We start from the raw sequence: 13,138 nt of genomic DNA, 5'->3' as shown, positions 1-13,138 counted from the left end.
TAAAAATGAAACATAATAAAATACAATTCTCACGACGTTTCGGCCACAACGCAAGCAGCCGTCCTCAGGTGTAGAACAGGTCTGTCGACAGACCTGTTCTTCAACAGACCCGTGCTCAGGTGAAGAACAGAGCTGTCGGGAAGACAGCGTCTGAATGGCGAGAAGGATGGTCGAAGGAACGGAGGGACGGGGTCAAAGGGGTCAGGAGAGACGGGCATGGGGAGGCGGGCCGTACTAGAGCCTCACTGCTCCTGCTGCTGCTCCTGCTGCTGCTGCTGCTCTTGCTGCTGCTGCTCCTGCTGCTGCTGCTCTTGCTGCTGCTGCTGCTGCTCTTACTGCTGCTGCTCTTGCTGCTGCTGCTGCTCTTACTGCTGCTGCTCCTGCTGCTGCTGCTGCTGCTCTTGCTGCTGCTGCTGCTGCTCTTACTGCTGCTGCTCTTGCTGCTGCTGCTGCTCTTGCTGCTGCTGCTCTTGCTGCTGCTGCTGCTCTTGCTGCTGCTGCTCTTGCTGCTGCTGCTCTTGCTGCTGCTGCTGCGGCTCCTGCTGCTGCTGCTGCTCCTGCTGCTGCTGCTGCTGCTGCTCCTGCTGCTGCTGCTGCTCCTGCTGCTCCTGCTGCTGCTGCTGCTGCTGCTCCTGCTGCTGCTGCTGCTCCTGCTGCTCCTGCTGCTGCTGCTGCTCCTGCTGCTGCTGCTGCTCCTGCTCCTGCTGCTGCTCCTGCTGCTGCTCCTGCTGCTGCTGCTGCTCCTGCTGCTCCTGCTGCTGCTGCTGCTCCTGCTGCTGCTGCTGCTCCTGCTGCTCCTGCTGCTGCTGCTGCTCCTGCTGCTGCTGCTGCTCCTGCTGCTGCTGCTCCTGCTGCTGCTGCTGCTCCTGCTGCTGCTGCTGCTGCTCCTGCTGCTCCTGCTGCTGCTGCTGCTCCTGCTGCTGCTGCTGCTCCTGCTGCTGCTCCTGCTGCTGCTGCTGCTGCTCCTGCTGCTGCTGCTGCTGCTCCTGCTGCTGCTGCTGCTCCTGCTGCTGCTGCTGCTGCTCCTGCTGCTGCTCCTGCTGCTGCTGCTGCTCCTGCTGCTGCTGCTCCTGCTGCTGCTCCTGCTGCTGCTGCTGCTGCTCCTGCTGCTGCTGCTGCTGCTCCTGCTGCTGCTGCTGCTCCTGCTGCTGCTGCTGCTCCTGCTGCTGCTGCTGCTGCTCCTGCTGCTGCTCCTGCTGCTGCTGCTGCTGCTGCTGCTCCTGCTGCTGCTGCTGCTGCTCCTGCTGCTGCTGCTGCTCCTGCTGCTGCTGCTCCTGATGCTGCTGCTCCTGCTGCTCCTGCTGCTGCTGCTGCTGTTGCTGCTGCTCCTGCTGCTGCTGCTCCTGCTGCTGCTGCTGCTCCTGCTGCTGCTGCTGCTCCTGCTGCTGCTGCTGCTGCTGCTCCTGCTGCTGCTGCTGCTCCTGCTGCTGCTGCTCCTGCTGCTGCTGCTGCTGCTGCTCTTGCTGCTGCTGCTCTTGCTGCTGCTGCTGCTGCTGCTGCTCCTGCTGCTGCTGCTGCTGCTGCTGCTCTTGCTGCTGCTGCTCTTGCTGCTGCTGCTCCTGCTGCTGCTCTTGCTGCTCCTGCTGCTGCTCTTGCTGCTGCTGCTCTTGCTGCTGCTGCTGCTGCTCTTGCTGCTACTCTTGCTGCTGCTGCTGCTCTTGCTGCTGCTGCTCTTGCTGCTGCTGCTGCTGCGAGGAGGAGGAGCGGCGTCGGTTTTCTTGGTGGGCGGTGAGAGGTGGGATTCAGAGTGGGGGTGGCCACGCGTCAGTCACGTGGTTTACGACGTGAAGATCGAGCCGGTTTAGAGTGACAGAGGGAGACGTACAGACGGGAGGGGTAGGGATCAAGAGTGGTGGGAGGCACACCGTAGCCACGTGGTTTACGTGAGGCTTGAGAGCTGGTTGTCCGACGCGTCCGTGATTGTTGTAAAGGCTAACACGGTGAAGGGTGGTGGGCGGTGTGTGGTGGCTGGGTGGATCCGTGCCGTGGTGAAGCGGCGATGATGCCGTGATGGTGCGGCGATGACGTCGCGGCGATGACGAGGCAGTGATTGCGACGCTGTGCTGACGTCGTGGTGATGGTGATGACGCGGCGATGACAAGGCAGTGATTGCGACGCCGTGCTGACGTCGTGGCGATGACGCGGCAATGATTGCGACGCCGTGTTGACGCCGTGTTGACGTCGTGGCGATGGTGGTGATGCCGTGATGGTGCGGCGATGACGCGGCGATGACGCGGCAATGATTGCGACGCCGTGTTGACGTCGTGCCGATGGTGGTGATGCCGTGATGGTGCCGTGATGGTGCTGTGGTGAAGAGGCGATGACGCGGCGATGACGCGGCAGTGATCGCGTCGCCATGCTGACGTCGTGCCGATGACGGTGGTGGTGCCGCGTGCCGCAGGGACCACCATGGTGTCGTCTGCGTGGTTGCCTCCCGTGTGCGCCACCCTCCTGCCGCACGTGGGCGGCCTTGCGGGCGGCGTGCTCACGCGCAGCGAGATCAAGGGCTGGTACGAGGGCCTCAAGAAGCCGGAGTGGCGGCCGCCCAACCGGGCCTTCCCCGTGGTCTGGCCGCTGCTGTACACCGGCATGGGGTGAGTCGTTGGTGGGAACTGGAAGAGCAACATTTTTTCGTGTTATTTCACCAGGTAAGGCCGCTCGCTACTCTTCGGTTTTTTCGGTAAAGTCACGTAGAATGGAAATAATAAAATAATAAAAAATGCAACATAATGACATAATTATTTTTGTATTTTTTTTTTTTTACTTCTACGTGACTTTACCGAAAGAACCAAGAAGATGAATCCCTGCAGTCACGAAAGCTTTAAATCGAAAAATAATTGATAATGTATGCACTGTCCTTGAAGTTGATTGGTCCACACCCGAGACAGCTTTCCTTAGAGCCTAGTCTCACATGGTGTTGGAGCAGATGATGCCAAAAGGCGCACAACTCAAAGACAATGCACCAGCAGAGTATGAGAGCATGGGGTAAGCATTTACACCATTGGAACCTCCTTTGCCAGTAGCAAAATTGGATAACAGTTTTTTTACCCTTTTATCTGGTAACAAAACTGACACCTTTTTTACAAGGAGTCATGTTTGCATTGACCACAATACCTGCAGTCATAATGCAAACAAAAAACACAACTCTGATAATGTGTGCACTGTTTTTGAAGTTGATTGGTCCACACCCGAGACAGCTTTCCTTAGAGCCTAGTCTCACATGGTGTTGGACCAGATGACGCCAAAAGGCGCACAACTCAAAAGACAATGCAACATCAGAGTATGAGAGCTGCATACATTATCAGAGTTATGTTTTTTGTTTGCATTATGACTGCAGGTATTGTGGTCTATGCAAACATGACTCCTCGTAAAAAAAGGTGTCAGTTTTGTTGCCAGATAAAAGGGTAAAAAAAACAATTATCATATTTTTTCATGGCAAATGAGGTTCCAATGAAGTAATGTTTTACTGCCACGAAAGGTTCCGTGACCTCTTGCAGTGCCAGAAAGGGGCAAACGAAGCCCGTCCTTATTTCCTTTCAAACTCGTAACCGCAGGGTCACACGGCGGGGTCACACTGCGGGGTCACACGGCAGGGTCACCAGCGTCACCAGCGTGGTTGTGTGTGCGTGCGAGGCAGGTACGCGTCGTACCTGGTGTGGCGTGACGTCGGGGGCTTCAGCGGCGACGCCGTCACGCCGCTAGGCCTCTACGGGGCTCAGCTGGCGCTCAACTGGATGTGGACCCCGATCTTCTTCAAGGCTCACCGCATGGGCTTGGTATAGGCATGCACACCTCTGCACGCGTCTTTATACAACTCCTCTCTGTACAACACGACACGCACGCTTACACACACCTGTACACACCTCTATACACATATATATATACAAGAGAACATGTATGCTTACACACCTCTATACACACATATATACAACACAACAGGCACGCTCGTACACCTCTACACCTCTGCAGTAAAACCTTGGATTGCGAGTAACTTGGTCTGCGAGTGTTTTGCAAGACGGGCAAAATTTTTTAGTAAATATTCATTTGATAAATGAGCGAGATCTTGCAATATGAGTACTGTAGTACGTACAGTATACCACTGCAGTACGTACAGTATACCACTGCAATACGTACAGTATACTACAGCAGTACGTACAGTATACCACTGCAATACGTACAGTATACTACAGCAGTACGTACAGTATACCACTGTAGTACGTACAGTATGCCACTGTAGTACTACAGTATGCTACTGTAGTACGTACAGTATACCACAGCAGTACGTACAGTATACCACCACAGTACGTACAGTGTGCTACTGCTGTACGTACAGTGCACCACTGTAGTACGTACAGTATACTACTGCGGTACGTACAGTATACTATTGTGGTATGTACAGTATACCACTGCAGTATGTACAGTATACCACTGCAGTACGTACAGTATACCACTGCAGTACATACAGTATACCACTGCAGTACGTACAGTATACCACTGCAGTACGTACAGTATACCACTGCAGTACGTACAGTATGCCACTGCGGTACGTACAGTATACCACTGTAGTACGTACAGTATACGCTTTGTCTGCCGAGCGTCACGTGATCACAACTGAGCCGATGGTTCTTCTCTTTCTCTCTCTCGCTGTGGGATTGTGGGTAATCGTCTCCCATGCTTCGGTCTCAGTCGGCGCGCCTCACCCAGTCAACATCCGTGCGAGCGTACACTGTTTACTACGGCGTTGTGACCACCACGTGTGTGTGTGTGTGTGTGCGTAAAGCATCGTTTAATTTTGTAATCGCCTGGACCCGCCTGTCGTCCCCGCGCAGGCTTTTGCCGAGATCCTGTTGCTGTCGGGCACGGCGGCGGCCACCGCCGCCAGCTGGTACCCCATCAACAAGACGGCGGCCATGCTCATGGTGCCCTACCTGGCGTGGCTGAGCTTCGCCGCCGCGCTCAATTACCGGGTGTGGCAGGACAACAAGGGGGACGTGGAGGGCGAGAAGAAGGAAGGATGATGGCTCGCAGCGCTGTCTTGCTAGGCGCTGCCTTGCTCGATTGCTGGAAGGCGAGATCCACTGGAGCTGATTGTTGTTGTTGTTGCTGTGCTGAGTCTGTCGTCCTAAACCCTGCGGCTTGCGATCATCACACGATGCAGTATACTAGACTATACACTACACTATACACTACACTATACACTACACTATAGAGTACACTACTATACACTGCACTATACACTACACTACTACACTATACACTACACTATACACTACACTATACACTACACTACTACACTATACACTACACTATACACTACACTACTACACTATACACTACACTATACACTACACTATACACTACACTATACACTACACTACTACACTATACACTACACTATACACTACACTATACACTACACACACTACACTATATACTACACTATACACTACACTATACACTACACTATACACTACACAACGCTATACACTACACTGTACACTACTATACACTACACTATACACTACTATACACAGCGCTATACATCACTATACACTATATATTACTACACACTACACTATACACTACTATACACTACACTATACACTACTATACACTACACTTTACATTACTATACACTACACTATACACAGCGCTATACACTACACTATACACTACTCCACACTACACTATATACTACTACACACAGCGCTATACATTACTATACCCCACCCTGCTATAACAGGACAGCACTGTACTCGGTTGAAAAATGTCTCAATTTAAATTTCCTGAGAACTCAGTTTTCGTTGTTGCGTTCAGTTTTTTGCTTCCCGCGCCCTCCGATCGGCACGGTTGGCGGCTCCGTAACGGTGATGACAAAGAAGTTCAACACACGGTTACACGCACACGCACGCACACACGTGCACACACAAGTTGCGTTACACTGGTAGGAACCTCCTGGTTACACCAGCCCACAGGGGATTATTGTGTCCGTCTGTCCGTCGTGCAGGGAGGGGCTGGGCGGGGAGGGAAGGGTGGGGAGGGGCTGGGTGGGGAGGGTGGGGAGGGGCTGGGTGGGGAGGGGCTGGTCACCCCGTGGTGCCCTTATAAAACTCAACGTTTAACCTACTCACGCCGGCTTGTGCCCGCCCTCACAGTCGGCCATATTTGCGGAATACACCACGCCGCCGTTGACCCTGCAGGCCATTGACCGAGCAACCCAACGTTCCTACCAGCTCCCTCCGCAGGACAAGGTGTTACATCACGTGAGTGCCTCTCTCGGTCCTTCCACGTAATCGGCCACTTCGTGAGAATTTTGTATTTTATTTTTATTATTTTATTATTTCCCTTCTACGTGACGACCGAAAGAACCAAGAAGATTGATCGTGTTTGTTGTTGTTGTGGCCAGGTCGCTGTTGAAACAGAGCCGGTGTCGTTTGGGCATTGGGGCCTCACCTGGTGAAATGTAGAAGAAGAAAAACACCGAAAGTTTTAGTTGAGATTGGGAGGTCGTGGGTTCGATCCCGACCCTGACGCCTGCTGCTGTATATTTGGAGTTTGCGTGTCTCTCTCTCTCTCATCATCATCATCACGGTGGCTAGGAGATGTTAACTACCTCGCCTGGTGCGCAGGAGGTGAAATTTTAGTTGTTGGTGCTGCATCTCCATCACCACCCACGCTACTGGGCAGTTGGAGGCAGTCGCCCTCCAACAACAACGGAGGGCGGAGGAGCGACGCTCACAACAACGAGCGGAGCGCCGGGTGGCTAAAGGACAGAAAGTTGGCACAGTAGGGGGCACAGGTGGTGCATCAGCCAGTCATCTCGGTCATCTCGGTCAGTCGACCCGTGGCACCTGGGTCTGCCCCGTGACCTCCTGCCAGCGGGCGTTCGACACTTCACGTGGCCTCAAGGTGCACATAGCCTGGCACAAGCGTCGTGGTGACGTCACCGCCACTTAGTGGCGGTTGTTGTACACGTGTGTGTGTGTGTACACGTGTGTGTGTGTGTACACGTGTGTGTGTGTGTACACGTGTGTGTGTGTGTACACTGTGTGTGTACACGTGTGTGTGTGTGTACACGTGTGTGTGTGTGTACACGTGTGTGTGTGTGTACACGTGTGTGTGTGTGTACACTGTGTGTGTACACGTGTGTGTGTGTGTACACGTGTGTGGTCGAGTTCGATTACCGCTCACGGCCAACACCGGTGACGATTATCTGAACCGATCCTGGGCCTCCCCTAGGTCGACTCAGCCTCAAATGAGTTCCTGGTGCGGTGTGTAAACATCGCCACTGGGGAGACAAAGGCGGTCGGGCGTGGTGCTGGCCACCCATCCCCTTCGTGTACCGTGCCGGCCTTCATAGGTGCTCGCTAACAGCACTTGCCCCAACAGTCTGCCTGGGCTACCCCGGGGGGACTTTGTGTTGTGTGTTGTGTGTTGTTGTTGTCTTGTGTTGTTTGTTGATGTGTTGTGTTGTTTGTTGATGTGTTGTTGTGTTGTTTGTTGGTGTGTGTTGTGTTGTTTGTTGGTGTGTGTTGTGTTGTTGTGTTGCTGTTGTGTGTGTTGTGTGTGTTGTTGTGTTGTGTGTTTGTGTAGTTTGTTGTGTGTTGATGTGCTGTGTGTTGTGTTGTTGTTGTGCTGTTGTGTGTTGATGTGCTGTGTGTTGTTGTGTTGTTGTTGTGTTGTTGTGTGTTGATGTGCTGTGTGTTGATGTGCTGTGTGTTGTGTTGTTGTTGTGTTGTTGTGTGTTGATGTGCTGTGTGTTGTTGTTGTTGTGTTGTGGTTTAATCCCGCGTGGTCCGTGTGTGCACGCGCAGTGCAAGCTGTGGGCTGTTTACTGATGAGCGATGGGTGGGAGGTGGCAACGTGTGGCGGTGATGATGATGATGATGGTGGTGATGATGGTGGCGGTGATGGTGATGATTATCAGTGGTGATGATGGTGGTGGTGATGATGATGATGGTGGCAGTGATGGTGGTGGTGATGGTGGTGGTGATGATGATGGTGATGATGATGGTGGCAATGATGGTGGTGGTGATGGTGGTGGTGATGATGATGGTGGTGGTGATGATGGTGGTGATGATTATCAGTGGTGATGGTGGTGATGACCGTGGTGATGATGATGATGATTGTCAGTGGTGATGATGGTGATGATGGTGATGGTGGTGATGATTGCCAGTGGTGATGATGGTGATGGTGGTGATGATCGTGGCGGTGATGATGATGATTGTCAGTGGTGATGATGGTGATGGTGGTGATGATTGCCAGTGGTGATGATGGTGATGGTGGTGATGGTGATGGTGGTGATGATTGCCAGTGGTGATGATGGTGATGATGATGCTAGTGATGATGGTTAGTGGTGATAATGATGGTGATGATACTAGTGGTGATGATGGTGATCATGATGGTAATGTTAGTGGTGATCATGATGGTGGTGGTGGTGATGTTGGTGGTGATTACGATGTTAGTGGTGGTGTTAGTGGTCATGTTGATGGTGCAGATTGTGAAGGTGGTGGTGGTGGTGATGTTAACAACGGTGACAGTTTTACACGTGACCATCACGGCCCATCACAAACCTGCAATATTCATCCTGTATGGATAGACTGACCCCGCCATATTAACGTGGAATTTCCACAGCAGGCTCACCGCCAAGCGGAGACCCCCATAATTGACAACGTCTGGGGCCCAATCGTGGCTCATCCCGTCGTATATTTAAAATAAGACGTCGTATATTTCTCTCTCTCAGGGTTTAACAGATTTTATCGTTTCACTTGGGTATTGATTCTATGAGACATCTCCTTTACCAGTGGCAAAATATAGTGATAGGTTTTTACCCTTTCAACTGGTACAAAAACCGACACCTTTATACAAGGCATCATGTTTGCAATAAGCACAACACAAGCAGTCAAAATGCAAACAAAAAGAAACAACTCTGATGATGACAATGATATGCACTGTCCTTGAAGTTGATTGGTCCACACCCGAGACAGCTTTTCTTAGAGCCTAGTCTCCATTGGTGTTGGACCAGATGACGCCAAAAGGCGTACAACTCAAAAACAGTGCACTATCAGAGTATTGAGAGCTCGGGGTAAGCATTTACACTATGAGACATCTCCTTTACCAGTGGCAATACTCTGATAGTGCACTGTTTTTGAGTTGTACGCCTTTTGGCGTCATCTGGTCCAACACCAATGGAGACTAGGCTCTAAGAAAAGCTGTCTCGGGTGTGAACCAATCAACTTCAAGGACAGTGCATATCATTGTCATCATCAGAGTTGTTTCATTTTGTTTGCATTTTGACTGCTTGTGTTGTGGTTATTGCAAACATGATGCCTTGCATAAAGGTGTCAGTTCTTTGTACCAGTTGAAAGGGAAAAAAACGTATCACTATACTTGGATATCGATTCTCGGAACAAAGTACTCAATAGATCCACCGTGGCAAATTCCAGAGCCCTGTGTGTTGCCGTGGCTATGAATTCACGATCCGATTGGGTTGACCCGCTTGTTCTTCCACAGCTTATACAGATCTCCCCCATCCAAATGGCTAATGATGGTGATGGTGATCTGGATTCCGTGTGCAGGAAGCCAAACGCATTCACAGCTGTTCGTATGTGCTACACGCCCAACAGCACTTGCCCCGAAAAGGTCTGTTACAGGCTATACGGGGGATCTTTGCTTTTTGTTGTTGTTGTTGTTTAAAGCTAGGGGCCACCACTAACACCAGCAACGATTATCTGAACCGGTTCTGGGCCCCCCCCCCTAGGTCGACTCAGCCTCAAATTTAGTAGCCCGTGTTGGTGTGTAAACATCACTCACTCAAAGCACTTGCCCGAACAGTAAGTTGAGGCTGTGAGGTGAACTTGGCACGCAAGCCAAGCCTCAACATTCCCAGCCACCGCATGCCCGGTCACCACACGCCCGGCCAAACAGCTTCTGTTTGGCCGGATCGAGGGGGCCAAACGGGCGCGGCACGGGCTGGAGAAGAGATGGAGCGGATGAGTGAGCGGGCTGGGCGAATGGGGCGAGCGAGTGAGTGAGGTGGGTGAGTGACACGGGCTAGAGAAGAGATGGAGTGACGTGGTACAGGAGGACGTGGAGCTGAGTGGACTTGCCGATGACCGGTACCAGCGGTGTCAAGATCGGCCTCAGTGGAGGAGGCTCGTGAAAGACGCTGCTGGGCAGTTGGAGGCAGTCGCCCTCCAACAACAACGGAGGGTCAGAGGAGCGACGCTCATAACAACGAGCGGAGCGGCGGGTGGATAAAACGCATCAGTCGTGTCAGTCAACCCGTGGCACCTGCTGGGTCTGTCCCCGTGACCTCCCACACACACGCGCACACACACACGCACGTACACACACACCAGCACACACACACACGCGCACACGCACGCACACACGCGCGCGCACACACGCACACATACACCACACACACACGCGCACACACACACGTACACACACACACTCTCACACACACGCACGTGCACACACACACACGCTCCACGTACACACACGCACACACATACAAGCACACATGCACACACGCGCACACACACACACGTACACTCACAACAACCGCCATTCGCCACTAAGTGGCGGTGACGTCACCACGACGCTTGTGCCAGGCCATGTGCACCCTGAGGCCACGTGAAGTGTCGAACGCCCGCTGGCAGGAGGTCACGGGGCAGACCCAGGTGCCACGGGTCGACTGACCGAGATGACCGAGATGACTGGCTGATGCACCACCTGTGCCCCCTACTGTGCCAACTTGCTGTGCTTTAGCCACCCGGCGCTCCGCTCGTTGTTGTGAGCGTCGCTCCTCCGCCCTCCGTTGTTGTCGGAGGGCGACTGCCTCCAACTGCCCAGTAGCGTCCTTCACGAGCCTCCTCCACTGAGGCCGATCTTGACACCGCTCACACACACGCACGCACACACACGCACCAACGCGCGGTGCTCGCACTTTAGGGCCGTCCATAAATGACGTCACGCACCTGGGGGTGGGGGTCAGACATTTGTGACGATGTGTGACGAGGGGGGGGGTTTGAGAAATGTGACGTCACATCAAAATGCGCAACTTTAAATAAATATAGACACGTTCTACTTAATTAAATTGCCTTTTGTGCAGCGCCACATTAAATACGCACTACAATGACAATAGTTTACGGCGATTTGAAGCATCTTCTTGGTTCTTTCGGTAAAGTCACGTAGAAGGGAAATAATAAAATAATAAAAATAAAACATAATAAAATACAATTCTCACGACGTTTCGGCCACAACGCAAGCAGCCGTCCTCAGGTGAAGAACAGGTCTGTCGGAAAGAGAGCGTCTGAGGACGGCTGCTTGCGTTGTGGCCGAAACGTCGTGAGAATTATTTTATTTTTATTATTTTATTATTTCCCTTCTACGCGACTTTACCGAAAGAACCAAGAAGATGAATCCCTGCAGTCACGAAAGCTTTAAATATAATTATTTAATAATGTTGATTTTTATTTTTTTATTATTTCTATTCTACGTGACTTTACCGAAAGAACCAAGAAGATGAATCCCTGCAGTCACGAAAGCTTTAAATCCGAAAAAAAACGATTTGAAGCATGTTTTTTTTTTTGGGGGGGGGGGGGGGGGCGCAGAGCTTTGTGACGTCATATTTGAAGAGGAGGAGGGGGTCAAAAATCCTCCAAAATCGCGTGACGTCATTTATGTACGACCCCTATCGCGTTGCTCCGGTTCGCGAGAAGCCCACGTGACCGCCACCTGCTGCCCAGCGAGTCGCCATCTCTTGGCGACGGAGTTTGATTGACGTGGACTGGGAGCTGGAAATCGATTTGGTGCGCGGAAAAAATTTGTATATTTTTAAATCCTTTATATTAAGTTCGCTTGCTTGCTTGCTTGCGCGCTTACGACCGTGCAAATCTTTCGGTCGTTTTTGAACCCACTTCCCGTGATCCAATCGAGCTGACATTTTGCACACAGACTCGTTGTGCGTGACAATTAATGTTCGTGAAATTTTCGTTCCCAAAATTTTCAACATTTTAGGAAAAAATAAATTATATTTAATTACCAACTGCTTAATGGTGGCAGGCAATCATCTGACCCATAGGTGGCAGCCATCTCAAGCCAGAGGACGAGAGGACTCTAGCCGCCCGTTTCAAAGACCATTGTGGGCTGGGTTGTGGCCCATTGAACACGCATATAAAGGATTTATAGCGAAAAACTTAGTTTTTAAGGGTTAAAGTTTTGGATCGTAAGGAGTCCTTTCCCCGTCATGAGCGCGGATTGTCGAGAGCCTTGCTGTAGTATGAACACATTGTCCTGCGGAAGGAGCTGGTAGGAACGTCGGGCTGCTCGGTCAATGGCCTGCAGGGTCAACGGCGGCGTGGTGTATTCCGCAAATATGGCCGACTGTGAGGGCGGGCACAAGCCGGCGTGAGTAGGTTAAACGTTGAGTTTTATAAGGGCACCACGGGGTGACCAGCCCCACCCCACCCAGCCCCACCCAGCCCCACCCCTCCCAGCCCCACCCTCCTACCCCCCACCCCAGAGACACAGACTTACACAGAGACCCATAGACTCACACAGAAACCTATAGACTCACACAGAGACCCACAGACTCACACAGATGAGACCCATAGACTCACGCAGAGACCCATAGACTCACACAGAGACCCACAGACTCACACAGACACCCATAGACTCACACAGAGACCCATAGACTCACACAGAGATCCATAGACTCACACAAAGACCCGTAGACTCACACAAAGACCCATAGACTCACACAGAGACCCACAGACTCACACAGAGACCCATAGCCTCCCGCAGAGACCCATAGCCTCCCGCAGAGACCCACAGACTCACACAGAGACCCATAGCCTCCCGCAGAGACCCATAGACTCACACAGAGACCCATAGACTCACGCAGAGATTCATAGTTTATTGTCCGTACCTCCGATTAGCGCGGTTGGCTACGTAACCGTGGCGACCAGGGGCTGAGCCAGCGACCTTCTGACCTGGCGATGAGGCCAGTGACCTTCTGACCTGGAGATTAGCAAGCGACCTTCTGACCTGCGGGTCAAGCTCTACGGCCACGGTGAGCCCCCCCCCTCCACCTCCACAAACTTCATGGAGGGTTGGAGGTGGGGTGGTG

The 13,138-nt window shown here is 52.2% G+C and overlaps 1 protein-coding gene across 7 annotated transcripts in view; it reads left to right on the top strand.

Annotated features, from left to right (window-relative positions):
• Window positions 1-5,797, top strand: part of TSPO (translocator protein) — a 20,861-nt gene extending 15,064 nt beyond the window's left edge. For all 7 annotated transcript variants that reach the window (XM_078881867.1, XM_078881864.1, XM_078881865.1 and 4 more), the window contains exons 2-4: window positions 2,402-2,594; window positions 3,638-3,776; window positions 4,830-5,797. In XM_078881867.1, coding sequence (XP_078737993.1) covers window positions 2,410-2,594; window positions 3,638-3,776; window positions 4,830-5,018 — 513 coding nt within the window. In that variant the 5' untranslated portion in view covers window positions 2,402-2,409 and the 3' untranslated portion in view covers window positions 5,019-5,797. The remainder of the gene's footprint in view (window positions 1-2,401; window positions 2,595-3,637; window positions 3,777-4,829) is intronic.
• The last annotated feature ends 7,341 nt before the right edge of the window (window positions 5,798-13,138 follow it).

This window comes from Lampetra fluviatilis, chromosome 63 (genome assembly GCF_964198595.1).
Source record: "Lampetra fluviatilis chromosome 63, kcLamFluv1.1, whole genome shotgun sequence".
NCBI lineage: Eukaryota > Metazoa > Chordata > Hyperoartia > Petromyzontiformes > Petromyzontidae > Lampetra > Lampetra fluviatilis.
This window is presented reverse-complemented; position numbering and strand designations above follow the sequence as displayed.